Source organism: Macaca thibetana, chromosome 7, assembly GCF_024542745.1.
Source record: "Macaca thibetana thibetana isolate TM-01 chromosome 7, ASM2454274v1, whole genome shotgun sequence".
Lineage (NCBI taxonomy): Eukaryota > Metazoa > Chordata > Mammalia > Primates > Cercopithecidae > Macaca > Macaca thibetana.
This window is the reverse complement of record NC_065584.1, coordinates 83483093-83510931: the sequence shown is the minus strand read 5'-3', so window position 1 is coordinate 83510931 and position 27839 is coordinate 83483093. Positions and strand designations below refer to the sequence as shown.

The 27839-nt window shown below is 53.6% G+C and overlaps 2 protein-coding genes across 3 annotated transcripts; both read right to left on the bottom strand.

Moving 5' to 3' along the window:
- Nucleotides 1-1538: 1538 nt before the first annotated feature.
- On the bottom strand, nucleotides 1539-15685 carry TGM1 (transglutaminase 1). Its single transcript, XM_050797441.1, has 14 exons — nucleotides 15273-15685; nucleotides 14935-15123; nucleotides 13706-13954; nucleotides 13197-13315; nucleotides 12961-13068; nucleotides 12339-12513; nucleotides 11799-11937; nucleotides 11554-11657; nucleotides 8881-8969; nucleotides 8251-8404; nucleotides 7859-8140; nucleotides 7551-7711; nucleotides 7040-7176; nucleotides 1539-1944 (listed from the first exon to the last, which is right to left on the bottom strand). The coding sequence occupies exons 1-14, from the start codon at nucleotides 15664-15666 to the stop codon at nucleotides 1716-1718; spliced, it is 2529 nt and encodes an 842-aa protein (XP_050653398.1). The 5' UTR covers nucleotides 15667-15685; the 3' UTR covers nucleotides 1539-1715.
- Nucleotides 15686-18771: 3086 nt separating this feature from the next.
- Nucleotides 18772-24991, bottom strand: RABGGTA (Rab geranylgeranyltransferase subunit alpha). 2 transcript variants are annotated; one of them, XM_050797462.1, is made up of 17 exons: nucleotides 24744-24991; nucleotides 24368-24424; nucleotides 24091-24201; nucleotides 23588-23712; nucleotides 23209-23396; nucleotides 22746-22949; nucleotides 22323-22406; nucleotides 22152-22234; nucleotides 21962-22063; nucleotides 21752-21857; nucleotides 21607-21658; nucleotides 21348-21436; nucleotides 21108-21196; nucleotides 20898-21014; nucleotides 20006-20119; nucleotides 19652-19739; nucleotides 18772-18997 (listed from the first exon to the last, which is right to left on the bottom strand). In XM_050797462.1, exons 2-17 carry the CDS (start codon nucleotides 24368-24370, stop codon nucleotides 18849-18851), a joined length of 1704 nt encoding a protein of 567 aa, XP_050653419.1. In that variant the 5' UTR covers nucleotides 24371-24424; nucleotides 24744-24991; the 3' UTR covers nucleotides 18772-18848. The 2 variants fall into 2 exon arrangements, with proteins under 2 accessions (XP_050653419.1, XP_050653420.1); XM_050797463.1 differs by having other exon boundaries at nucleotides 24368-24505; nucleotides 24744-24828.
- Between the last annotated feature and the right edge of the window lie 2848 nt (nucleotides 24992-27839).

Below are 27839 nucleotides of genomic sequence, written 5' to 3'. Positions count from 1 at the left end.
TCAACCTCTGTTCATGGCACCCATGAGTCAGAAATGCAGGCACCACCCTTATCTCTGCCCTCCCTCCTCTCCAAATTCAATCTATTACCAAGTCTCATCAGTTTTATTTCCTATACAACCTTCAAACCCACCCCCCCCTTTTTTTCCCATTGATACTACTTCTACCCTAATTCAGGTTCTCCTGTCTCTCATCCCAAGAGGACTCTAGTCTTCCTACCTCCAGCCCAACCCTTCTAATTTCTTTTCTATGTTGCTTTCATCGTGAATCATGTGAAATGCAAAACTGATCATATCATCCCTAATTGAAAGCTCCCCCTTACTTTCAGAAGGAAGTCCAAACTCCTAAATATGGCAAAAGGATTTTTAATGAACTGGCCCAAGCTTACCTCTTCAAGCACATCCCTTGCCACTTTGTACTCATCATGTACCCATATGCCAGTCCTCATCCAGCTGTCTGCATTTCCCAAATATGCTGTGTTGTCTCGCATGTCTGTGCTTTACACGTGGTAGGTGATTCCTCTGTCCTCTGCCTCTTGGACTTGACTTTTTCTCATCTTTCATGGGTCATCTGGTAATCACCTTCATGAAGCCTTTCTGTATCAGCCCAGGCAGAATCACAGTTCTCTGGGCCCCTCGGCATCCTGAACATCCCTCTACTACCATGCAGAACGTATCTCGTAAGGTTGTTGTAAGGATTAAATGAATTCATAAATATAAAGTGCTTGGAGCCTGGCTCCCGGTAAGTGTGATATACGCATTTACTGTATTTAGAATGTTTACATATCTGCCACTCCCACTGGACAGGAGCACCTTAAGGGAAGGGCTTGTTTCTTCTTGTGCATGTTACACGACTGATGCCTCAAGGTATGCACCTTGTTCATGTGTTTATAGCTAGTAGGAACAGCTCAATTTTAGCTCTCTTTTTCCTACCCCATGAGCCCTTTGTCTTGAAAGCCTTCTAAACTTAAAGGTTCAAGAAGACATGCGTTCAGGACCAGAATATCAGGTACATGATCTCATGGCTACTGCTGGCCCAAGAAGAACGTAGGCAGTGGGAATGCAGAAAAAAGAACAGCTGAAAAGAAAAATGAAAGGACATTGTTCTTGATCTTTAGTATACACAGGAGTCAAACTCTTGGTGAGTCTGTTCTGGGCCTCTGCCACAGGGATTCTGACACATGAAGTCTATGCTAGGGCTCATATATCTGGATTATTAATAAACATTTCAGTGATTGTAATAGAGGTGGTCTAGACACTACACTTGAAAAACCCTGAGGTAAAGGAACAGTTTCATTCAAACCAAAGCCAAAATCCTCTAAAACTCACCTACAAGAAAATTTCCAGGTAGAAGAGAGTTATACAAAGAATATCGACTCTGTCTCTCTGAGCCTCAACTTCCCTTGTGCTTCCCTCTCTCTGGTGAGGGACACCAGCCCCTGTCAGTGGATGATATAGAAAGGCCATGTGCAGCCCTGGGACAGACCATGGTTCCATCTATCTTGGTGTGGCATGGACTGAAAGATGGACAGAGCAGCAGCTTCATTAAAAAACAGTTTATTAGCATCTGTGCCCCTAGTGCAAATGAAGACTGACTCCCTCTCCAGGAGCCCTGGACTCCCCACCTGAGCTCCTAGGGAGCTGCTCTGTAGTGTGCCCCCATCTTGGGGCAGTGTCCTTGCTCATCTGACTCCAGTCTGATTGCTCCTGGCACAGGGCTAAGCTCCACCTCGAGATGCCATAGGGATGGTCTCTCCCAAGTGACTGTCACCTCCAGCGTCTGAGAAGAAGCCCCTGTCCCCAGGGGCTGGGGCCACATCCACCTGGATGACACCGTGCACCTGGGAGAGCTGTGGGCTGTCCAAGCTGGCAATGAGCTGGCGGGGGCCTGGTCGCACAGGCACAAACGTCTGGCGCAGTGTCACTGTTTCATTGCCTCCGATGTCCCTGTGGGCAGAGACAAGGTCATGGGCCTGGAGTAATTGGGGGTGGAGTGGGGAGTAACAGCTGATCGAGGGCAGTCAGGAGGAAGAAGCAGGAGGTGGACCCATTCAGACAATTTCAGGCTTACCTGAAATTTCCACACCGAAGACCAGGAGCCCCAGGGCGCCTCTGCATAGCCAGCTCAGCAGCCACCCACCAGCTGCCTGTGCTGAAACTCTCCCCATCGTCTGGGACTCCTTCCTCCCTACTCCCACATCCACCTGGACAAAGACTGCTGATGCCACCGCAGAGGCCTCTCATGCCATGCCCTCTATCACCACTGCTCCTGCCCCAGACAGAACATCCTCATCTCACCTGGGGTCTCCAAAACCAAGAAAACTTCAAAATGAGACTTTGGGGGCCCAACACAATATTTCCAAATACTTTCAGTTTTGACAAGAGCATAGGTTGAAGAAAAGAAATTATTCTCTGCTATGATCATCGTTCCAAAGAACAAAAGAGCATTTTCACACACAAAAACATTAAAAGGATGTTATCTTCGGAGAAAAAGGAAAATCCTCCCCAAGAACAGACAACAGACATCTTTAAATGGACATAAACCCGTGTGTGTGTGTGTGTGTGTGTGTGTGTGTGTGTGTGTGTGTGTGTGTGTCTGAGAGAGACAGACAGACAGGCAGATGGACAAACCCCCCCCCACACACACACACGTGTTTTCATTTTCTCCTTTCCACATGGGCCTCTGAAAAATTGATTCCTAGACCTCCCCTGGGAATCATGATTTCACTTGTCCTCTAATGGGACTCCTTGCCTACCATCCCACTTTTGTATTCTGTTCTGCTAACCACTCAGAGGTGAACTAAATCCTTCAAGAATGTAGTGCTCCTTTGGTGCTTGTGGCACGAGATCCTGGCCCTCTAACCTGACACACAGGCTCAGTCTGACTCAGCCCCTGCTACTTGCACAGCCTCATCATCCCCCACCATTCCTCCTGCTGAGCAGCCCTACTGAATGCCGTCTTCCCCAGACTCACCTCCACAGTCATGCTTTGCAGTCTTCGCCTTGTGTGGAATGAGCACCCAGCTCTGCCTCCCCACCCTGGGCGTCCTTGTGAAGGCCTACTTTTCCTCCAAGGCCTGGCACACCACTTCCTCAGTGATGGCTCCCCTGAGCACCTCTTGCCTCTAGGAAAAGGAACCTCACCCTTCTCTGAGCTCCTCCAGCAATCTGAACGTTTCATTTTTTTTTTTTTTTTTTTTTTTCTGAGACGGAGCTCCTCTGTCGCCCAATGGAGCGCAGTGGCGCGATCTCAGCTCACTGAACGTTTCATTTTGCCTCAGCCTCCGGAGTACACTGCCAACTAATTTCTTTTTGATTACACCGTGTTATGGTCTCGATCTCCTGACATCGTTGCTCGTGCCAAAGTGCTGCTTGGGAATTTGATTACATTTTATTGCATTTGCTCGTTCCCTTTGCCTAAACCTTACCTCTGGTGCCCTATTCAACCCAAGCCTGCTGTTGGGGACCCTTTCCAGACACAGAACCTGTGCAGTCACTGTTATCCTCTAAGAGAATGAGCCAACATCCCTAACTCCAAGGATGAGTTCTTTTCAGGGCAAAGCATTTGTCTTGGAGCCTGGTTCTGAGGGGTTTCCCGTAACCACTCTACTCCCTTTTCTACCACTTGTTAACTATGAGGCTTAGGAGAAGCTATTTAACTTCTCTGTTCCTCCCTTTCCAGGTCATAAAATGGAAGTGAAAGTAAAAGGAGGAGTGGGATCTGATTATCCTGAAGGTGCTTCTGAGCTCCCTGAAGGAGGGAGGCAGGGATATATAATTGAATGTAGTATGATAGGAAGTCTATAAATTAAGTCTATAACTTAATGGCTAGGCTATGTCCTGACTGCTTACAAATTTGCATTCTTAATTTTTGCTAACTTTTTCATAGATACAAGATTCAAGGTTGTGCAAGCTCAGACCAGCCCTCAGAAGTCTATTTATACCATAATTGAACTGTAATATTTCAGAAAATAACCTTTACATTGCAATAACTGATTATTTTCAAGAGAAACTGTTTTCTAGGTGGAAATGTCAAGATCTCTCCCTCCCCTGGTCTCACTGTGAGTTGGGGACTTTACCACACCTCTTTTGTGAGTTGAAGCCGAGTACAAGCCATCTGCTAAAGCTGGGATGTTCCTGAAACTGAGTGTGGGTCATGAAACCAACTCCCCGACAAGGATACCAGAACTTAGACATCGAAATGAGCATTGTCCAATTGTGTACTTGTTCAATCATATTGCCTAGGCTTGAAACATTTTAAAAACTCCTCCTGGACTCTTCTTCAGAGCCATTTAAACCATATGCACACACACGTGTGCTCAGTGACGCAACAGTCAGCCTGTCCTTCCTTCCACAGCATGCCTCGGTTCTGATGGAAAAGGGCAGTTACCCACCTGTTCGCTTATCTTATTAATTAGTCTTAGCTCTTGATGACTTCAGGTCTCTCCGCAAAGTCAAATCTACCCCTAAGAAGCAGATTGACCACTCTGAGGACATTCTAGAGAGTATGACTCAGACTCTGAGGGAAATTCCCAGGAAGGGTTTGGAACAGACTTCCAGCCTCCCTGGTGACTGCTTTTGGTGGTGACAACAGCCATCTGGAGGAGTGAGTTCTGGAATGTTTATTAAGTGGCCAGTCACCACACTGGGGTGGCACACCTTATGCTATAATGGGGTTCCATGCCACAGCCTTTGATGTGCAAATGAGAGGCAAAGTACACCCATCTTGGAATCTTATTTATCTGAACCAACAGCTCAGAGATGTCCCCCTGGAGGCTCCCAGTTGTACTGGAGGCTCTGTTCTGGGCTCACAGCAGCTAAGGAGCCACAGACTGTCCAGGGAGGATCTGCCTTAAGAAACCATCGTCCAACCCTATCTTTTGCTGTAGGTAGACTCACGCAAACTCTACAGGTAAAGACAGGGAACAGGTCCCCCAACACTCAGCACAGTGGCCCTTTCCTTACTTCCAAGCAGGGCCAAGAGGCAAAGGCCTGGTGGGGCTGCTGAGGCAAGTCCAGCTCTGAGGATGCCTTAGGATGAGGAGGCTCCCCCTCCCCACCATGTGGGGGTGTGAGTAAGAGATGTCTGCCGGGCAAGACGAGCAAAGCAGGCTATCCGGAGGGTTCAGGCTCTGTTCACTGAGCTGCCAGAGACCCTGGTAGGGTGACATGAGGAAAGCCCTCCTTTGTGACACATCATAGCATTCCCAGGGGCCCAGGCTGGGGCAAAGATCAACATAGCTGCCTTCTCCACTTTGGCCTCACGGCAAAGGTGGCGGCCACCACCAGGAGAGCTGCGAGGGAGGGGTGGGCACGGGGTCCTCTGCTTCCTCCCCTCAATTTCCCCAACCCAAGCCATTGTTCTTTCTCAGGAGCTGTCTGTCTGAAGGCGAAGCCTGCCCCTGTCCCAGAAGGCTGATCTAGAAGGCCAGGCTCTGGCCTGCTCTGCTTTCCCTCTGTGCTTTTCCTAGGGAGGGACAGGGCAGCACGTGTGAGTCTGTATCAAAGATGACAGCCACAGGCCCAGGAACGCAGCATGTGTGTGCCCTCACTGCACCCAGGGGCTTGCCCAGCCCAGGATCAGGCCCAGACGGCTGGGTAAGGGCCTGAGGGATGGGATTCTCTCCTCTGGAATTGATACTTGGCCCTCATGGCACAAAACAAGCAATGAGCTTGAGAGCCTGTGCATGGTTTGCACCACAGTGGGTAGAGCAGAGTTTGCCCCTTATGAGCTGTGAGACCACGTGAGACGTGACCGCCAGCTTCTCCATCTGGAAGTGGGGGTGATAATGGCAATAATAAAAATAATAACTACCAATGGAGCATTAACTTTGTGCCAAGCAATGCACTAAACAACCCTAGGTTCAGGGGCTATTGCTATCCCTGCTTTACAGACGAGAACACTGAGGCTTGAAGGAGAGAAACCGCTTGCCCAAGGGCATATAGCCAGTAAGTGCTAGAGCTGGGACCTGAACCCATATCCTTAGGGTTGCAAAACTTTGCTTGTGTGTGTGTGTGTGTGTGTAAGAGAGACAGAGAGAGAAACAGACACACGGTCTCACTCTGTCGCCCAGGCTGGAGTGCAGTAGCACAAACATGGCTCACTTCAGCCTCAACCTCCTCAGGCTCAGGTGATCCTCCCACCTTAGACTCCCAAGTAGCTGGGACAACAGGCGCACACCACCACACTGGTTAAGTTTTTAAAACTTTTTTGTAGAAACAGGGTTTCACCATGTTGCCCAAGCTGGTCTTCAACTCCTGGGCTCAAGTGATCCACTTACCTTGGCCTGCCAAAGTGCTGGGATTACAGATGTGAGCCACCACACCTGGCCCAAAACTTTGCTTTTAATCATATGATGATCTTTAATGTGTTTTTGTTTTTGTTTTTGTTTTTTGACATGGAGTCTGCTTCTATCACCCAGGCTGGAGTGCGGTGGCTCAATCTCAGCTCACTGCAACCTATACTTCCTGGGTCCAAGCGGTTCTCCTGCCTCAGCCTCCCAAGTAGCTGGGATTACAGGTGCCTGCCACCAAACATGGCTAATTTTTTTACTTTAGTAGAGATGGAATTTTACCTTGATGGCCAGGCTGGTCTCGAACTCCTGACCTCAAGCGATCTGCCTGCCTCGGCCTCCCAAAGTGCTGGGATTACAGGCGTGAGCCAGCACACCTGGCCTTCTAATGTACTTTAAAGAGTTTTTGTGTCCAAAGATCATATTCCTGAAAGTGCCTGGTCAGTTCTTCAGTACTAGGCAAATATTAGCAATGAGTTACTAACGATTCCTATGTGGGGCTTTTGCTCCCTAATTAGTGAGGCAGGGCAAGGACACAGCACAGCACAGCACCAGGTGCCCAGGAGGTCTCCCTAAAGGCTGGTGGGACTGAGCTGGGTAGGAAGGTATTGCTAGCTGGCCCCAACCTGCTTGTTTGGGTCCTGACAGAACATACTTGTCCAGACAGAGAGGAAGCAAAGCTGGGAACCAGGGCAGCCTGTGGGGAAGGCCAGAGTGGCAGCAGGGGCAGGAGGAGAGGCAAGACTTACCCAACATTGAGGATCTTGGGCCTCTGTAACCCAGAGCCCTCGAGTCGGAAGACGACATTGGTGAGGGTGACGGGAAGGGGGTTCTTGAAGACAATCTGTACTTCACACTCCTGGCCAACCACTGCCGCTCCCAGTAACTGAGAGAAAAAGAGGCCCATCCCCCATGTCAGAGACCCTGGTCAAACACACGGGACCGTACACTGCACCAGAGAGGGGAATCTGCTTAGAAGCAAAACCTCCCCGTGCCCCACATTTATCCTCCTGAGAGAAGACTCCCCAGAAGTCAGAGAAGAAACTCCAGCCTATTCCCCAACAAAGGCTGTCACAGAACCAGAGACATAAGATCCCATGCTACAGACGAGGAAACTGAGGCCCCAGAGCCAGTCCTTGACCTTCTCCTACAAAGGCTTATCAGGCCAGCCTGCTCCTGGCTTAGCGCCCGCCTCTGATGTCCTTATCCCCTGGCCTTCACTCTCTGACCACCCCTCATGCCCCAGCAAACTGCATTCACCGTGAGGGAGAGGTCTGGGGTACGCAGACGGAAGGTGTGCTGCTTGGCCAGCACCTGCCCGCTCTCCTTGACATGGCCTGAGACGTTCAGCAGCATGGCCCCCTGGTCCACAAGGTGGGGCCGGTATTCCTTGTAGGCCACTGGCATGGTCACACGGTCCGCTGGGGAGAAGAGGCATGGCGTCACTGAGGCCTGCTTCCCCACATCCGGCTTCCCCCAGGGACTCCCCACTGCTCCTGGGGTCTCCATGTCCACAGCCCTGAGGTGCCCAGCCATCCAGGGGGCAGGGCTGGGTAAGGAGCACTTACAGGCCCCTGGTGCCAGCTCCACTTCCTTCTTGGTCTCCTTGAAGATGGTCCCAGTGACACCAGTATAGAAGGTGACTGAGAGGTAAAGGTGCAGTTTTACTGTGCGGCGGCTGCTGCTGTGATTGGTCAGCATGACGGAGACCATCAGATCCTGCCCCATCACCGCGTCCTGTGCCTCCACCTGCATGGCCACATCCTCCGCTGAGCCCCGGTTGGCGTACACATTGGGTTTGCTGCCGTGGGCTGCTGCTGTCTCTACTGCCTTCCGCTCTGCGTCTGAGCCTGGGGGTTGAAGGTCAAGGGTGAGGTTCCAATTCCCACTTGGGTGGGCAAGCACTTGACAGGAACACTTGTCATGGGGCCCAGAGCTGGCTGGGTTGGGGGAATGGTACCTTCTGGGTGCTTATAGAGGTAGGTGATGTCCTCACGCATGTTGGAGCCGATGGCCTTTGTGACAATGAGTGTGCCGATGGCCTTCTCCTCCACATACACAATCTTGAAGCTGCCATCGTCCTGCCGCTGCCAGTACACCTTGTCACTATTCACCTGTGGGAGGGGTGGGGGTGAACAGGAATGAGTGAGCCAGAGGGTCTGAGGGTGGCCTGACTCCCGGCCTCCTTCCCCTGATCCTAGGAGCTATGGAACAGGGCTTGGTCCCAAGGGTGGGAGCTTCCTGGCAGAGCCCAAGGGGAGACTTTCCAAGACGAGCCAGATGAGGCCAGAGCGCAGGGAAGAAGCTGGTCTGGGAAGCTCCTCTCAGAGCACTTTGGCAATAATAACAGTAATTCTTCACGCTCATTGGCTGATTTTACGACTAGTAAAGCAGTTTCATACCCATTATCTCTTTTGATCCTGAGTACAAGCAGCAAGGCAGCCTTGATTATCCCCTTTTACAGGTGAGGAAACTGACTTGTATAATGAGTGACTTGCCCAGGGTCGCACAGCTGGTCAGTGAGCGGTGAAGTCGGGACCAGAGAACCCACGACTGAAGCCCAAGAAGGCACCTGCAGTCCAGCCCTCACCTCAGCAAAAATGAAAGGCGTGTCATACTTCATGTAGACCAGGCCATTCTTGATGGACTCCACGGAGCAGGGGCCACAGCAGAAGATGCCTAGAGTGAGGTGGGACAAAGGCGAGAGATCTGAGAAGGCAGAGAGGGACCTTCAGATCCTGGGTGGGGTCCACACAGGGCCCCAGCCCCAGCCACTCAGGCCTGGTTCCACTGCCTGGTGGCCTCTGGAACAAGGCCATCAGCCCTCACTCAAACACTTGGGGGTCAGTTGACAGCCAGTGCAACACAGGTATGGAAAACAAAGAGAGAGTGGCTCCATTTGGCTGTCAATTCGATTTCCTCAGCCCAGGCTGCTCTGCTGGAGGACGGGGGCAAGGTACAGATGTGCACACCAGCCTGCCTGATAACCAAGTCCTTGACACACTCTTTCATGGCTGAATGACACTGGATGTCCACCGTCTGTGACCCCCAGAGGACAGGACCTCCTATTTCTTTATCCCAGGCTGGGGTGCAGTGGCCAGATCTCAGCTCACTGAAAGCTCCACCTCCCGGGTTTACGCCATTCTCCTGCCTCAGCCTCCTGAGTAGCTGGGACTACAACCTCGCCCGGCTAGTTTTTTGTATTTTTTAGTAGAGATGGGGTTTCACCGTGTTAGCCAGGATGGTCTCGATCTCCTGACCTCGTGATCCACCCGTCTCGGCCTCCCAAAGTGCTGGGATTACAGGCGTGAGCTACCGCGCCCGGCCAGGACCTCCTATTCTTTATCGTAACCAACCCAGAGTCTACAGTGGCCCTGCCTCATGGCCTTTGTGACAATGAGTGTGCTGATGGCCTTCTCCTCCACATACACAATCTTGAAGCTGCCATCGTCCTGCCACTGCCAGTACACCTTGTCACTATTCGCTTGTGGGGGGTGAATAGTGACACCACCGCCACCACCATTTCAGAGAGATGCGGAACAACCCTCAGCTCTGCAGCCTGCTGCCCTCTCTACTGGGGGGAGCTGGTGGGAAATAGAGTCTGCTCTTATCATACTCAGGAGGCTGCCTAGAAGAGATAGGCTGACAGGAGGAGGCCTGGCAGGAGAGGACAGAGCGGGAAGTGAGTACCATCCAACAGGAAAGAATCTTAGACAACACCTAACACTACACCTCCTTTACAGACGGGGAAACAGCAAGGCGAAGTGCATGCCAGGATCTCACAAGACAGGAGGTGCAGGGAGAATGAAAGGAGCTAAGACTTTCTGAGTAGCTACTACGCTTCTGGCATGCTGCTGGTCCCTTCAGATAGAGAATTTCTCATTTAATCCTCCCAATCACCCTATGTGGTATCTATTATTCCCAAATTACATCCAAACCCCAAAGCTGTAAAGTGCGAGGTGCTTGCCCAAGCGCATGCATCTGAGAAGTGATCAGGCTGGGATCAAGCCCCAGTCTTGCTGGCCCCGAGCCCCCTGCCTGATGTCCACCCCACCACTTCCCAGAGTTGGAGGCCAGAGCTCAGATCTGCCAGTGTCCGGGCCAGGCTGTTTCAGCATCACAGGCATCACTGGGTTGCACCGCTCAGGGGGCTGTGTTCACATATCTGAGTGAGAGGGAGGGCGTTGGGAAGAGGCCAGGGGAGGAATGTAGGCTAGGGAGGACTCTCTGACCTGGGGTGAGTAAGGGAGAGGCTGGACAGAAGGCAACTGGCAGGGCAGGCCTCGTGGCCTGCGGCTGGAGTATCACGGTAGGAAGGGGTTGGGGTGTGTTTGAGAACAGAGTGTATGGTAGTTCTAATTTCTGCAGAAACACATGTATGTGGACACAGAAAAGAGACCCGTGGGTTGTATCAATAGTAATCATGTATTAAGGCAGGGTCATAAGGGCTATTTTCTTCTTTGAACCTATCTGAGCCCTGACTTTTTTCTATACTGTATATATAATTCACAGTGAGCAATGGAACAGACAGGAAGGAACTTGGTGAAAGCGAGAGTATGTGTTTAAAAGGACTGGACTTGTTCTGTTGCTGACCTACCACTCTGTGCCCCAGAGGACGTCACTCCATCTCTCTGGTCACCCTTTGGAGTGGGTCCCAAGTCTGTCGATCGTCAGAATCACCAGAAGAACTTTCAAAAATATACATTGTTAGCATCTATCCTTAGAAAGTCTAATGTATCACGTTTGGGGTAGAACCTAGAAATTTACTTTAAAAATATTTTTGAAAAAAACCCCAAATACCTCCTGAGAGAGAATAGGGAACCTTTACATTTTGTGTTCTTCAATTCCACACTTTTTTTCCTTCCAAGCATGTATTATTACTTATCAAAATGACTTTAAAAGGGTCCTTCAATTAATTATCTCCAGGATATGTAAGTTAAAAAGCAAGTAAGAATAGTGGATATGAATTCTCTTTCTCCGAATACTCTTACAGCTTTGAATTTTGAACCTCCCTTGTATATTAACCATTATAAATAAAATAAACCATTATAAATAAGTAAAATTTAGGCAAATAGAGCGTTATACAGAAAGGTAAAAATAAACTAACGTCCACATGGTGGTTCATCTGATAAACTCGTTTGAGAAGCCATGGGGTTACAGGGCTTAGCTCTCCAGCCCAGCCCAGCACTGACACTCTGGACTGTGTTACTCAGGTGGGGGAGATGAGCAGGGGCATGGTGGGAAGTGGGGGGGCTCGGCTCACCACTGCTAGTTTCCTGGGGTGTGGCATCCACCACCTGCCACCCATCAAAGCCCGAGGGAAGATCTGGCCTCTTCATCCAGCAGTCGTTCCACACGTGGAAGTTCCTGGATGGACATGGAGGAGGGGCTGGGTCTGAGCCCCAGGGTCAGGAGTCCATGGTTTCCCCAGCCTCCCCTGCCCACCCTCCACCTCCAAAGCTCAGGTCACCATTCTTCAGCACAGATGGGCAGTCCACCCCAGCTCACCAGACAGAATCATGGTTCAGGTGCTCTAGGGGCTTCATGTTCTCATCGAAGTAGATGTCCATGGTAAGAGATGTGTCTGTGTCATGGGCGGAGTTGAAGTTGGTGACAGTACGGGTGGCCAGACCCAGGCAGCGCAGCACTGTGGCGGAGCGAAGGTTGGGGTTCAAGGCACGGGTTGGGGGCAAGTGAGGCATCGCGTCAGGAATATCAGGGGCAGAAGGGCAACCAGGATTGCCAAGCTGGGCATAGACTGCCAGGGTCAGGGTCGCTGGGGCCAGAAGACCTTTGGGCTACAGAGCACTTGGGGTCAGGGGAAGCTAGGCCACCTGCCTGGCTCAGTCCCTGCCTGTCCCTTCTCCCTCCTTTCCCTTAGGCCTCTGTCTGTTGTTAACACTAATTAATGATAATTAAGACCAGCCTATCATCCACCCCCGCCTGCACCCTGCACTGTAGCCACAGCTGAGCAGGGCTGGATAAGCCTGGCTTTCCTCCCTTCTCCCTGTAGGGCCCGTGCCACTCCTGTCCCAGTCCCTCCACTACCTGTAGTGGTCACGCCAGCAAAGACCCAGCACTGGCCATATGGGACGGAATAGCCGGTGCGTAGGTAGCTAAGCAGGATCTCCACGCTGCCCACCCACGCTGATGGGTTGGTGCCTCGGGAGTAATCACCAGACCAGTTCCCAATCAGGACTCCATTGTCATCCAGGGAGTTCACCTGCCCAGGACAGGATGAGACGGGGCTGAGGTGGAGGAGGGGCTCAGGACCTGCCATGTGGTCCTTAGCCCAGCCCTGACCCTGCAACCACCCCTTACCCCTAAATGCCTCAGGATCCAGACATCAGCCTGAGCTCCATCCAGCCCTTTCCTGAGCCACCTGCCCCCCTCCCACCCAGGCTCTGACACAAGAATGTGAATCCTGGGTGTGCCAAGTTTTGGGTTTGGCCCTGCATTCCACAGGAGCTGGGACAGGAGCCAGGAAAGGCGGGCTGCGGGGCAGGCAAGGGAGAGAAGAGAAGGGATACCCCTTCCTGAAGTATCCTTTGCAAGGGCAGGGACAGGGCTGGGGGTCCTCAAGGAATCCAGAAAGGGCAGGATGAGGGTGGAGGTGTGGCGAGGCAGCAGGCAAACACACAGTAGGACTCAGAGACATGAGGGTGCTCACCATGGCAGAGATGACCCGGGAGACACTGACTGGGTCTCCACGGCCTCCATATGGCATCCCCCGCCGGTCCAGGATGTATAGGCAGGCATCCAGCACCCCGTGGTCAAACTGGAAGGAGGGATGGAGGGCAGAGGTGACAGCCTGAACCCTAGGCCAGCACCCCGCTCCAATACCCCAGCCCCCACACCCACCCCAGCTCCCCTGGGTGCATGTGACCCTGGCCAGCTGCATCATACCTGGCCATAGTTCCAGGTCCGCTCACCAATCTGTGCTTCGGTCCCGTAGTAAATTCTCCCAGACTCATTAAGCACATACTCCTGCCGCCAATCCTCATGGTCCACGTACACAATGTCCTCTGTGTCCCCAGAACACACAAAACTGGTTCCCTCCAGTTCTCTCCCTGGGCCTCACCTACTCCTGGCCAGTTCTGCAGGACTCATGTCCACAGAAGAAAATGCGGGGATGCCCCTAGCCTGACAGGACTGCCGCAGGAGAATGGGGTAGCATGAGAGATGGTAGAGGAGATTGGCCTTTGCCAGGGGCCTTCGCCAGGAGAGGTGTGGCTGGCTGTGTGACCCTGGGCTGGCCACCTTTCTGCACCAGGCCTCGGTCCTCTCATCTGCTCAATGGGAGGCTGGCTTCTCCTGGGGTGAGGCACCTAGGCACCCTGCCGCATCCGAGGGCAGGAAGCCCTTCCCTGTCCTTCCCTCCCATCTACCCTCTGCTCCAGACCCCAGCTGCTCACCTGAGCACCAGGGGTTGAAGAGGATGTAGATCTCGTTGCGGGGGTCAAAGGGCAACTGGAACTCCCCAGCGTCTGACTGTGTGCGGACTGTGAACTGAAACTTGCCGATGATGGCGTTGGGGGAAGTGTGGACCCGTAGGTTCAGAGTCTGCCCACTGGCCTTGGTCACCTGGGCTTTCCAGCCTCCACTGCCCCCCTTGCCCACTGGGATGATCACGTGCGTGCCCTTGCCCACCTCGGGGTTGTTTCCTAGAGTAGGAAATCAACAATTAGCTGGTGAGGCCTTCCTGAGGAGAGGGGATGGAACCTGGGACTTCTCCCAGCCCCACCCAAAATGTATATGAGCCACTGTGTATGTCCCTACATTGGGCCATCGTCTTATTCTCTGACAATCTCCCTCAGAGCAGCTCTGTCCCCACCCAATGCTTGCCCACATGTTAGGGCAGGGCTACAGTCTAACATCCCAAACCTGTTCCCCTAACACTGAACTCTGAGGTGGGGAGGAGAGATGAGGGCTCTTGTCACCTTCTGCCTGCCTGTCACAGTGCCTGGGCTGGAGGGGCAGATCCACCTGCCCTGTATGAAAGGGCAGTCCTGATCCTGAAGGCCAACCCTGCCTGCTCCCTGGGCTGCAGGTTCTAGAGCCCAAGGCATCCCTGGTGAAGGTGGTAGGGGTTCCTGGGAAATTAGAGGGTGAGGTGGGCAAGGTTAGGCCCTAATCAAAGGGTAAAAGGAGTCGCCTGCCCCAGGCAGCAGCATAATCACCAGCCTGAGAAGTCAAGCTCCATCAAGCAACGCGGTGAGGGAGGCACCTGCCCTAGGTCACGGGGACAGAGGGGCAGAGACAGAGGGAGACAAAATTGGCAGAGATGGGGGATGTGGAAGGAGAGAGGGAGAGAGAGAGAACCAGCCACATCCTGGGGAATGAGAACAGACGCAGAAAGGACAGAGCAGCAATGCCAAAGGAGGCACTGAGGCAGGCCCTGAAGAGGAGTACTCTGAGACCGATGCCCCAGGAGGCTTGAGGAGGATGCGCTTGGGAAAAACTGAAACACCAAGATCCTCTCTGAGACCCACCCCCAGGGGCACAACCACACACTTGCACCTGCCTTATCTGGCAGAGGTGAGGAGTGGGACAGGGAGGAGCCTAAAGACCTCTCTGACTCTAATGCCAGCCTCTCCCCACCAAACATAGGGCCTTCACCCTTCCCACTCCAAGCCCCACTGACCGATGAGTAACTCAATGGTGATGCGATCAGAGGATTCATAGGTCCGGGACAGGAGGAGAAGCATGCGGAAAGGCTGCCCGCGACGTACTATCAGCTCATCGTATTCATACTCGTCTGTGTGGTGCTCTTGGCGGTTCTGGTCCGAGCGCGAGCTCAGCAAGTCCACACCGGTCACTACTAGCATGCCCTCTGCAAGGGCACAGCTCTGGGTCAGTGAAGCCCCATGGGGAGCCCAGGCCCTCATCATTAGCCTCCTATCCCCCCAGAAATGCCAGGATGAGTCTCTGGTCCCATTAAAGCCTTTCAGCTCTCAGCTGAGGAGGACAGACTGGCCTCACCTCGGATGGTGCCATCTCCAGCTGCATTGACACCGCTGCCCCGGGAGACAGGCTGGCGGGAGTCTGAGCCCCGGGAGCCAGGTCTTCGAGTCCCAGAGCTGGACCCTCGACCCCTGGAGTCAGAGGGTTCAGGTCCCCAGTCATCATCTGCCACATTTCGGCATGAACAGCAGCCACAGCAGCGAGCCCAGAAGGAACGGCCTCCTCCTCCTCTGCGAAAGCGTCTGTCTGGCTCTGGCTCTGGCTCTGGAGAAGGCGTGGTAGGGGGCTGCAAGGGGTTGCCACCCCAACGGCCAACGTCGGAACGTGGCCCGTCCATCATGCCTGTTAGGAAGAGGCGGGGGTGGCTCCTTAACCCAGGTAGCCCCAGCCAGCTGACCCAGAAACCCTCCATCCAGACAGCTGATTCGGTCCCCGCCTGATGACTGAGACAATCCCACCTTGGCCCAGAGATTCTCCAGAAACATCCAGAGACCCTCCCCGAAGACCATTCAGACTCACCCAGAGAAGCTTCTCACACTGCAGAGAAAAGCCTTCCCCTCACTTCCACCAAACCACATCCGAAAAACTGCCCAATGAAAAAACCCACTCAAGGATCCATCCCAGGAAATCCACATAGTTCCCTGCATGGACACTTGTCACAGCCTCAAGACCCAGCTGCACACACATCAGAGTGCTCCAGCATCCCTGGGCCTGGTCCCTCCACCTGCTGGCTCCGCAGTGTAGAGGTGCACAATGCTGACAGCTTCTAGAACTCATTTGTTAGCAGAAATTCCCCAACTCAAGGTTCTTCACAAGACAGACAGGTGGCCCCGGGGCCTGGGGTCTTGGCATTCCCAAGTCAAGGAAGACCCCACTTGGGGCTGCCAGAAGGGGTAGAGCATGGCAGGTGCCCGGAGCTGTGCCCAGTCCAGGGAAAGCAGAGCCTTGGTGTTGGGGAACAGCCTGGCTGGGGCTGACAGGTACACAGCTGGCCCACACCCCACCGTGCTGGATCCCGGCACTGCCTCCGATAGTGTGGGCCGCCTGGGCTCAGCACCACAGTGCCCGTGGTGGCCCCTCACCTGGCAGCAGTGTTGGCAACCGCAGCACTGAGTCCCGGGGCTGAGATGGAACAGGTCAGGATGGATGGGACAGGCCTGGTAAGTGACTTATATGGGAAGGAGGGGCCAAACTGCTGTGAGGGGTGGAGGGAAGAGGCGAGGCCTCTGAGTGGGAAATGGGGAGAAGATGCTAGGGAGGGAGCAGGCGTGAGGTCTGGGCTTAGGCTGGGCTTTGGTGTGATCCACCTGTGTGATGGCCCCTGGCACCAGCCTGATTCCTGCCAGACTGGGCATGTGAGGAGCCCCTTCTCCCGGATGAAGAAGCTGCAAGGGCAGCGGGGCAGGCAGGTCCTTCTACCCACAGCCCTGTCTGGCCGACCTTCTGGTCCCAAGCTCAGGCTGCCTACCTCTGCTCTCACGGGCTCCTGCTACTGAGCTCCATGAAGCCCAAGCCAGGCTCAGCCCTATGAAACTGGCCCAGGGGCCTGGTGCTGGAACTCATCCTGCCCAGGGAGGTCCGGGGATCCCAGGTTGCAGACTGGTGACATCAGCAGAGAGGCCCTCAGACTGGCTCAGCCAGCTAACCCCTGACCTGCTGGCTCTACCAGATATTCTGACTCCCCGCACCCCCAAGTCTATCCCTTCTTTCTCAGCTGCTCTACAGCCCCAGGCATGAGTGAGCTGCCCCTCAAGTTTGGGATTAGGGAGATCAGAGTAGGAGCAATCTCATTTCACGTCCCCCACCCCCACTGTAGCCTGGGGAGTTGGGGGAGGCTTAGGCCTTTCCACTCAGGCTTGGGTGGGAACTGAGACCCCCTTCCAGAGGTACAGAGTACCTTTCTCTCACTGAGAGGAGTCTTTGCTCATTCGGACTCGAGGATTCCCTTTTCTCCAACTTGGAATTCTTCTGGGAATCCAGACCAACCGGCTCAGGCACCTGTGCTGTGTGCATCCTAACTCCACCCCGACACTGGGGAAACACCAAGGATGGCACAGAGGCGATCCCAAGGCAGAGAGGAGGAGGCTAGGCATCTTCAGGGAGGCTCTCCTCGGGTCTTGTCCTTGGGCCCGTCAGCCAGGGCCTTCTTCCTTCTTTTTTTCCTTCCCACTGGTGTCCCAGCTCTGCCCACGGGCCGCCGAGCAGAAGACAGCGAAAACAAGTTGACAAGAAGACACAAGGAAGCAGAATCCAGGAGGGGCTGTTTGGTGATGCATCAGGCAGGGAGGCGCCATGGGGAGTGGGGACAGAGAGGCCCCAGGAACTGGCAGGGAGCCCTCCACACCCACACTGCCTTTTCTTGTCCAGCTCCAAGCACCAGAACCTGCCTGGGGGTGGGGGCCGGTGCCCCACCTCCAACACTCTCAGTAGACACACCAGGGGATATCAGACTTCCAGGCAGGTCAGCCAGAGGGCTTTGTGCAGGGGCTGGGTGTTTCTGCATCACTGCAGATACGGGAAGGGGCAGGGCCCTGGTTGTCCGGATGTGTGTGAGCACACGTGGACCCAGGCGGATCCCAGAGAACCAGGAGGATGCCTTTGTCACACTCTCTCCCTAGCTTTAATCAATCTTTCTCTCCCCACCCAGCCAGGTTTGAGTCAGTGCCCTAACCCCTGAGCCAGTCCCCTCCCCCCACCACCACTCAGGACTGTCTAGGTCAGGACAGGGTGTGTACATGGTATGTGTGGGGGGACACCATGGGAGCAGACACTCAGCTCAGGACCTCAAGGAGCTGAGGCCAGGCCGCTGCCCAACCATTCCTTACCGATACAGAAGCAAGAACATGAGTCTAGAATCCTAGACCAAGGGTAGAGACAACTTTGGTTTCAGTGCTGAAGCGCTCTGGCCAAGAACCATGGGCAAGTCTCAACAGCAGTTTCCTCATCAGAACACTGGGCCTAATAATCTCTTCCCTGAGACTCTGTGAGGATCAAATGGTATCAAGTATTCTCAAAGGTACTTCAACCGTAGAATGCTACTCATGGGGACCGATACTGTGGTTCAGGCAGGGCGGAGCAAGAGCACCCTGGCCCACTCCTGGGAACATGGAGCCCCTGAGCCTCCCCAGCTATGGTGAATGGGGGCCAGGGCAGAGGGAACATCTGGATGGTGCAGGGGTCATGGGAAAAACTTGTATGATGCTTCTAGCTGGAGAAACTCACAGCTGCTCTGTTCAGGCTCTGCTCAGCCAGAAGCAGAACCTGATCCCAAGCCCTGTTCCTGCTTGGAATCTAGACCCAGTCCCAGCCCCAACCCCAAACCAGAAGGTAAACACAAGCTCAGCCCTCACCCTGAATTCTGCCCCAGACACTGAGGCCTTGGTTCTCCCTGAGAGGAAACAACAGGATGGCGCAGAAAGAATGAGCTGACAACACCCCATGTCTCTTCCCTTTCTTTTCCAAAAATAAATGGCTGTAGTGATAAAGGTAGTGGTGTAGTGGTAGCAGTGACAACAGGTTGGTAGCCTGAGAGGGCCTCTCCATTCTTTATTCAGTCCCAATAAGTTAAAGGGCAAGGGTAGGGGGCAGGGCCTCTTAGGTGAGGATGCTGCTAACTGAAGGCAGCAGTTCAGCCAGGTGCTCCAAGATGCCCATCGCTTGGCACAGCGGGTTACCCTGCAGGTTGAGGAGGACCAGCCTGGGGCAGGAGGCAAGAGGCTGGAGCGCTGCAGGTTGCTGGAGGCCTTGTGCAGGAGAGTCAAGGAAAGCTTGGCAGGTTCCTCCCAATTCATTTGCTCCTGTGTACCCTCAAGAGCTGGGGACTGTTGCCTGCAAGTCTGTTTGATGGGCATCTCATGTGCTCCCTGGAGGGAGTCAGGCTCTAGGCAGGGACTGCAAACATCTGCCCACAGGGTCAGCCAAGAAACAATGAGCGGCAACACCCCAAGCAGACTGGTGTAGTATCAGGGGAGTGGTGGAGGGACCAGCCTGGTCCAAAGAGACATTTACTATTCAGCAACGACCAAGGGCTGCTGAGGGAAAATACCAGTGTAAGGTTGCTCTAACTTCCAATTTTTAAGAGGGGAATCAGAACTCTAGATGGTTTTTAAAGTATGAAACTTCCTGATTTTCAAAAAGCTACATGGAGCTGAAGAACAGCTGCAGGCTGCCCATTTGTGAACTCTGATTTAAGAAAGTCACTTACACTCTGCCAAACTCCACCAGTGCAAGTCAGTGATAGCCCAACAGCCCCAGGCTCTCCCCCTTCAACTCACACTACAGAGCCCCTGTCTCCTGCCCTGCCAGAGGGTGGCACATACCCTGCCTGCTGTCTGTCCCTCCCCAGGGTGGCACCTCACCTTACCCACTGTCTGAAAGGCACCCAGAAGTAAGGATACGGTTGTTGCACAGTAGCAGCTCCTGCAGCCGGGGTAGGTTGGTGACGCCATCCAGGGACTCTATGGCATTATCACTGGCCTGCAGCACCTGGGGGCAGGGAGGGCAGGGAGGGCAGGGAGGCAGGACAGGCGCTGTTAGCCGGGGATGGTTCAGCAACTGAGGAGCTCAGGCTGACAGGCCCACAGAGCACACAGGGGCTCACGGGTCAGGCTGCGTGATGGAGGTGGAAGGCACGCAGTTACCTGTTCGAGGTGGAAGGTCCTGCACATCTCTTTGTGGGATGGGCAGACTTCTGAGGTAGAGGAAGAGGAAAAGAACCGCCCATGACAGGGATGGAGACACGGGTACTTTACCTCAAGGCAGCGCAGGGCAGCCAGTGCAGGTGGCAGGGTTCGGAGACGATTGTGTGACAGGTCAAGATGGGTGACCAAGAGCAGCTGTTCCAGATGGCAGAGCACTGTCAGATCCTGGGGGGTAAAGGGAGGAAGGAGGTGATGGGCTTCCCAGGAGACCTGGGAGAGGGTCCTCAGCCAGCGTTTATTAGGCACATGCCCTCTGTGCCCCACAGGCCCTTGGGGACCCCAGCCAAGGAGAGGATGGGAGCACATGGAAAGCTGACCTTACAGTCCACAGCAGTACATGACATGGGACAGTGAGTGCTGTGAGTAGGGTAACCAGTGGGGTGGGTGAGGAGGAGGAGGCCTGGAGTTCGGAGGTACAGGGGCCAGTGGAGGGTGCTGGGTAAACAAAGACTGGTCCCCCATGGGGACTGGTCCTGATGAGGCAGAGATGAGTTTGGCAGGAATGGAGGTGGGCTGTGGTGATGTGATAAAACTAATGTGTTGGGAAGGTGGACTAGGAAAAGTGGAGCCTGGACAACTTCTCAGGAATCTCTGAAAAGTATTTGACCTTCAGGTATCGGGGGTTGCTCCAGGGTGAGATGGGCTGGAATGTGTGGGAGGAATGGGCTAGGGGTCATTCTGAAGGAAGATGAAGCTGTGACCAGCCTGGGGAAGAAGCAACACAAGGAGGTCCTGGTGACTCGGGATTTGAAAGTGAGTGACAAGAAGAAGAATTGGCTGAGTGACAGAAAGGCCTGGAAGAGGAGAAAGCTGGGAGGGAGGGATGAACTCTATCTTGATTGGGAGGAAGTCCACGAAAGCACCTGAGACTGGGGGCAAAGTCAGGGACGTGGGGAGGCCAGCAGGATGAGGGCCAGGGGAAGGCGTGCGTGGTAGCTCATACCTTGTGAGCCAGGTGCAGCACACGCACCTCAGCATACTCCATCTTGAGCACGCTATTCTCCAGCAAGAACTTGCTGCGCAGGTCATCCAGATATGCTGCCCGCATGGGGTCCACGGCCTGGAGTGGATGGGGTGGGCAGGGTACACATGTCAGCCGCCTGCCTCCTGCCTGCTGGGCCTCCCCCTGGCCTGTTCTGCGGGCACAACTTGCCTTGAGGGTCTGGAAGTACTGCAGGGTCTCCTTCTCATACAGCAAGGGGTCCAGTGCCCGCATCAGCAGGATGATGGTAAGCAGGCACCCTGAGGAGAGGGCGGGGAAAAGGAGGATTTCTCCTGGATCCTCCTCTGCTTCTACCCTCCTGAGGCCCTCCTGCTGTCCTCTCAGGGCCACACTGGAAAGGGGCTCCCTCAGCGGGCTGTGGGAGCAGACTCTCACAGAATGGGGCCTCACATTTATTCTCAGGCTCCAGCTCCTGCAGCTCCTTACAGGATTCCAGCTCAGACTGCAGCACTGTGGACTTCTCCACTGACAGCTCACACCTGAGGGTGGGCAGGGTGGGGAGGTGTTGAGGCCCGCAGCCCTGAAGCACTGGTCAACATCCCCAGTATCTAGACTGAAACAGCTCCTTGAGGCCCCAACCTCCTGCCCTGGCTGCCTAATGCCCAGAGTCCAGAGCCCCTCTCCTTGTTTTGTGCTTCCCTATCACCACCTGAATAGCTGCTCGTCCGTGGTGGAGTCCCGGCACCAGCCCTCCTGGCGGCCTGGGGAAAGAGTAGGTGGTTGAAGGGTGCACCCTGGAGAGGAAAAGAGTGATGGGGACTGCTGCAAGGGGTGGAGGCTGCAGGTTCCATCACCTTTTAAAAGCACGCATTCTTTCTGGACATCACCTGCTGTCCAAATGACGCGAAATGTATGTTGGGGCAATTGGTCGTTGAGGGAGGCAGCAGGCAGGTCACAGAGCTGGGAGTACTGGGTCAAGGAAATGCCCCGGCCTAACTCCTTTTTTGACTGTCCCACCCAGCCCTGCCCCAGACCCCACTTCTGCCCCACCAATCCTGGGATACCCAGACATGGCTGGGCCGGTTCCTGCCATCTGGGGTCCTCCACTCCACAATCAGGGGAGAATCATCAACCATGAGCAGCAAGATCTCCGTCCTGGAGCCCACCTGGCACAAAGGACAAAGACAGACTTCAGCCCCATCAGCACCAGGCCCACAATCCCACAGTGCTCTTGACAAAAGCTGTAGGACTTACTAGGAGGGGCCGAGAGAAGGAGACGGTCAGACAGGCCTCGTCCCGGCTCACATGCAGGCAGCGCAGTGCATCCTGGGGGTCAGCTGCAGGGAGACACAGTGTCAGATTTCCTTAAACCCTCTCCCATTCCTACTAAGCCCTAAACACCCAGCCCCTTTCCTCAATGCTTACCTCGGCCTAGGAGCCAACGGTGATAAAACCAGGCACTCTGATCATTGGGGTCAGTGAAGAAGGCATTCTGCACCAACTCCAGCTCTGTAGGTTTCCGGGAGGCATGGTGCTGTGGTCAGGACACTGGTGGGCTCCTGGCCACTCCAACACCCTACCCTCTCCTTGGAGTACTTCCAGCCCCCAGTGTCACTTATATGCTGTCCTTGCACAGGGGCTGTGTATGTCAGTTTTATCTTCCCCATCAGACACTTGAGCTCCCTGCAGTCAGGGACTGATTCTTAGGCACCCCTGGAGCCAGGCATGAAGTAGGTGCTCAATAAACCTGAGTGACAGGTTCAGGAACAGGGTCAGGCATGGGGACTGGAAGGGTGGCACTGCAGAGTCCTCCCTTCTATAGGAAGGAGGACCCCTCACCCTGCTTACCTTTGAGCAGCACATCCTCAGGGAGGCGCCCCTGTGGTCCAGAATCCGGCTGGGGGTGCAGCTGGGGCAAGAGACAGGAGCGGTAATGCCAGGACGAGTAGTTGGAGAAGTTTCGGGTGATGAGGCTGTCAGTGAAGGCTAGCTCTTCTGCAGGGGGCACGGCTGCCTGTGTGGCCACAAACCGCCGATAGTCCCAGCAGTGAACTGGAGGGGAGAGGTGACAGCATATCTTAGAGGCAAGGCAAGAGGAGCTACCTGGCTGGGACCCCTAGAGTCCCCTCAGAGAACTCCTAGAAACACTTCAGTGCACTCCACGGAGGAGGCATTTGACTCCAACATCCCTTTCAGCACCAGCTCAGTGGACCCATCCTGGATATCCCTCCCCATTCTGGGCCTTACTGAGGCCCCAGTACCAGAATGTGGGCAGGTGAGGGCTGTGGGGACAGAATCTGCAGGCACGTACAGTTCCGCTCATCCACCTCCAGGAAGCGGGCACAGAGCTCCAGCTCTCGGGCCCAGTTGGGTTCAGGCAGGCGGCCTAGCAGCCAGCATCGGTGGTGCCAGGTGCCATAAGACTTGGGGTTCACCCGCAAGCAGCTCTCCAGGAAGCCCAGTTCTGCCTTCACCAGAGCAGCCAACTCTTCAGGAGACCTGTACCCCGAAGGGAAGGGGGGTCAGGGCTCTCCTACACTCAACCTCAGCTCATCCCTCACTTTCTGCACCCAGCCCCCTACTGTCCTCCATCTATGCCACTGGCTGCCCCATTCCTCCTCCACCCCTGGACCCACGCAGTGTAGGCGCAGGTCCAGGGCAGTCTTCTGAGATCCTGAATCCCTACGCACTTCTGAGTCTCCAGCTGCTGCAGCACCTCTCGTCGGCAGTTCCAGAGGGTGGCAAAATCAGGGTTGGCTCCCAGAATCTGACTTGTCAGTTCCAGCACTGACTCATCCAGCTCACCAGCCTGGCGCTGAGAAGATAGGTGGCAGGGTCAGAGATCATATCACTTTCCCACTACAGGACTAAATAACGTAAACTCAAAACCACCCAATATTCTGTGAATCCCACATTATACAACAGGTACTATGAACCATGCTTTATGGCCTTACAGGTATTCTCTCATTTAATCTTCACAACGGCCTTATGCAGTAGGTGCAATTATTAGCCCCATTTTACAGATGTGCAAACTGAGGCCCAAAGAGATCCAGCAACTTGTCCAAAATCATACAGTTATAAGTGAGAGAACCCAGAACTGGATCTAGGCAGTCTGACTTTAGGGACCAGCTCTTGGCCTCCATACTATACTAAGAGAGCTACTTGGGGTCGGGGCTACCTCTGAGGGCCCCACCTTCTGGAAGACGGCCTGGGTGGCTGACTGGTATAGCTTCAGCTTCTGCTCTCGTTCTAGCCTTTTGGCCTCCGCCTGCTCTTCTGACGTCTTCACCTTCAGGCGTCCGTGCTATAAGGATGAACAGGTTGGAAGAGTGCAGGTTGCCTTGCAGGAGCTGACCTGCAAAAGCCCCACACTGTGAAGCCCTAGGTTCATACGGGGCAACCAAGTGCACGACCACTGCGGGTGAGGGCGCGGGCGTGCGGAGATGAAGGGCTGGGCTCAGGGTTCTCACCATGGTGCCGGCTCAGGGTTCAAGACAGGGGAAGGGTCCAGTGGTAGCCCTCGAAGTCTGAGGAGAGAGGTGTCAATCACGTAGCCCCGCCCCCTACTAGCACCGCCCACAGCGGTTTCCCGGAAGCAGCAAGCGTGCCTGGGCAGAGACCCCCAGGGTGTAAAGAGGTCCTGGGACAGGCTTTGCACCTTCAGCAAGAGGCGAACACCCGTACTAGAACTTCCATCCGTATGGCCCTTCCTACAGCCCGATTCGCCCGGGCCAGAGCCCGAGCCGGGGCACCTGGGCGTTAGGGACCACTCTGCGCACCAAAGGTTGCCGCTCCCCGCCCGTCCCACGGCTCCCGGGCACCCCCGCCCCCCGCGGGCGGACCCACCTGCGCTGGGAGGAGGCGCGGGGGATGCGGAGCTGCGGCGCCCGCCACAGAGCCCAGGCGCTGGCTAGAGCGGCGCCACGTCCTGGCTCACCGAAACGCAGCGCCCTCTGCAGGCTTGGGGAGGGACTTGCGACGGAGGAGGCCGGCTCGGAGGCGCGTGCGCGGGGGCTATGCGCTCGCTGTCTGGAAACGCCTCGTACCTGTTAGCCACCTAGTGTGTACGAGTGCGCACGCGCGACTGTACCGTGCGTGTGAAATAGTGGGGAGGACCATGCCAGTTGGCAACTCAAAATGTAGTGTAGTTAGTGGAAGAGGTTTCTCCAACAGCCAGAAACCCGCACCTTCACTACTCCACTGACCTCACCCTGGCCACACCGACACCCTTCTATATGTCAAATCTAACAGGTGGAGTTGCCTGTCATTTTCTCTAACCTCTGAAGCATTTGACCCACTTCTTTATACTTGACACCCCCATCCTGGCTTCTCCTCCTGCATCTCTGCCTCTCTCTTCTCATCTGTTCACCTCCACCCCTAAATGTTGGTGATCTCCAAAGGGTCCTTTCCTCACTGCTTTTTCACTTCACACACTGTTCCTGGGAGAATGTTTAAGCGTTCAACTGCTTCGAGTTGGAGCTCCTCAGAGCTGTTTTGGCCCACAAATCTGGCATTACACTTTCCCTGGGTGAGTTCATTCACACTCATTGTTTTAATTACTACCTGTAAATTGATGACACCCAAATTTATATCTCCAACCCAGATGTCTTGCAAGCTTAAATAACAATAAATAATATACATCACATACATATTCAAATACCTATTGGATATCACCTGGTGTCCCAGAGACACCTCAAACTCCAAAAGCCAAAAGGTATAAATTTTCTCTCATCCATCCTCTCTAAACATTGGCCTTTACGTTTTCTATTGTAGTGAGTGGCACTATTTCCTCCTCACTTCTTAAACTCGCTTAAATACTCTATTCCCACTGCCACTAGAAGTTCAAACTCCGAATTTCTTATCCAGATTGTTGAAAGTCTTTTCAATGTTCTCCACCTCATCCCTTGTTATCAGTCCATCCTCTGTGCTGCTGAATCAATTTTTCTAAAATGCAGATTTGATGTCCTATCTCTGCCTGAAAGTGCTGAGTGGCTCTTTTTCAGGATAGAATTGTAATCTCTCAGCTTAGCACATCAGACCTACTGGCATTTGGGCTCTGCCTACTCTCTGGCTGTATGTCCTGCCTGACCCTGCCAAAAACCCTTCATGACAGCCTACAGAAATACTTGAAGTTTCCTAAATGTGTTAGCCTGTTCCCTCTCCTTGACTCTCCTTTCTCTACACTCCTCCTTTGCTGCAGTAAATCCTGTTTAAGATTTAACTTTTTTTTTTTTTTTTTTTTTTTTTTGAGACGGAGTCTCGCTGTGTCTCCCAGGCTGGAGTGCAGTGGCGTGATCTCGGCTCACTGCAAGCTCCGCCTCCCGGGTTCACGCCATTCTCCCGCCTCAGCCTCCCGAGTAGCTGAGACTACAGGCGCCCGCCACCACGCCCGGCTAGTTTTTTGTATTTTTAGTAGAGACGGGGTTTCACCGTGTTAGCCAGGATAGTCTCGATCTCCTGACCTCGTGATCCACCCGCCTCGGCCTCCCAAAGTGCTGGGATTACAGGCTTGAGCCACCGCGCCCGGCCAGATTTAACTTTTTGAACTCCACAGAACAAAGAAAAAAAATTTAACTCAATTGGCACCTCAAGGAAGTTCTCTAAAATGCCCGTCTGATTTGATAGACCTACATATGTACTTTCAAAGACTGTGATTTTTTCCCTGTGCCTACTGTAAGGAAGGTTTTCTGGTGGAACCTTCATGAGGTTCATGGTGGCTAGTGAGGGTTCCACATGTACATGTGTGTGATGTCGTTGTGAATAGTGTGTCCATGTGGCATATGTGTGTTTATAACTCACACCTGGGTAAGAAGATAGTGCTTTAAATCTTTTTTTTTTTTTTTTTTTTTTTGAGACAGGGTCTCACTCTGTTGCCCAGGCAGCAGTGCAGTGGCACAATCTCTGCTTACTACAACCTTTGCCTCCTGGGTTCAAGCAATTCTCCTGCCTCAGCCTCCCGAGTAGCTGGGACTACAGGCATGCACCACCACACCCAACTAATTTTTGTATATTTAGAAGAGACGAGGTTTCACCACGTTGGCCAGGCTGGTCTTAAACTCCTGACCTCAGGTGATCTGCCCACCTTGGCCTCCCAAAGTGCTGAGATTACAGGTGTGAGCCGCCACACCCAGCCAATGCTTTAAATCTTTATATATCCTCTTTCTCAGCCCCTGGAAATGTATGTAAAGTGTCCATTATATGCTTGTCCTTTCCTAGATCCTATAACAGATTACAGAGGAAAAGAGACATTTTTCCTATCCCTGTGTATTTGTAGTCCCAGTGAGTAAAGAGTTAAACCATTTATTGGTTCTCTTTGTGCCAGCCGCTGTGATGGGAGTTTTGCATATATATGAGGGATGTGCATGCACATAGAATTACAGGTAGGAGGCAATAAGCAGAGTGATTAAGAACATGGATGCTGGAGCCAAACTGCCTGGCTACAAATCCTAGCTTTGCCACTTACTTGTCCCAGTGTGACCTGGGGCAAGTTACTCAACTTCTGTGTTGAGGTTCCTCTGTGTCTCAATTTCTTCAACAGTAACACAGGAAAAATATTATCTAGCTGCTGCAGTTGAAGTTAATCTGTTGAAGTTAAGCTGAAATAAAAGAATCTATGTAAAGTGCTTAGAACAGTGTCTGTACTAAGTAAGGGCTCAGAATAGTAATAGGAAACTGAGGCTCAGAAAGATTAAGTAACTTGTTGAGGGCCACCCATGTAATAAGTGGCCAAATGGGACCTGTGTCTAGTCTGATCCAGCCCTCCCACCTCACCACCAGCCTTTTTTTGTTGTTGGTCACCTCCTTCTCTAGCTTCCTGCTCTGCGCACACTCATAGGCACAACCAGATACTTGGGAACACAGATGCTTCCAAGTGCAGATTTGCCAGGTATAGCCTTGCATCATAGTCACTAATCACATTGTGATTAGCAATCTTGAAACTGG

Bases quoted from the DNA above. Each gene is read 5' to 3' on its own strand.
- RABGGTA (XM_050797462.1), bottom strand. The intron at 22,064-22,151 runs GTAAGTCCTACA...CCTTTGTGCCAG, and splicing joins CCTTCTCTCGGCCCCTCCTA to GTGGGCTCCAGGACGGAGAT. The intron at 21,858-21,961 runs GTATCCCAGGAT...CAGTACTCCCAG, and splicing joins ACCGGCCCAGCCATGTCTGG to CTCTGTGACCTGCCTGCTGC.
- TGM1 (XM_050797441.1), bottom strand. From the start codon at position 15,666: ATGGAGGGTTTCTGGGTCAGCTGGCTGGGGCTACCTGGGTTAAGGAGC. The intron at 13,955-14,934 runs GTCAGTGGGGCT...TTCCTACTCTAG, and splicing joins CACCATTGAGTTACTCATCG to GAAACAACCCCGAGGTGGGC. The intron at 11,658-11,798 runs GTGAGCTGGGGT...ATGTCCATCCAG, and splicing joins CTGAACCATGATTCTGTCTG to GAACTTCCACGTGTGGAACG.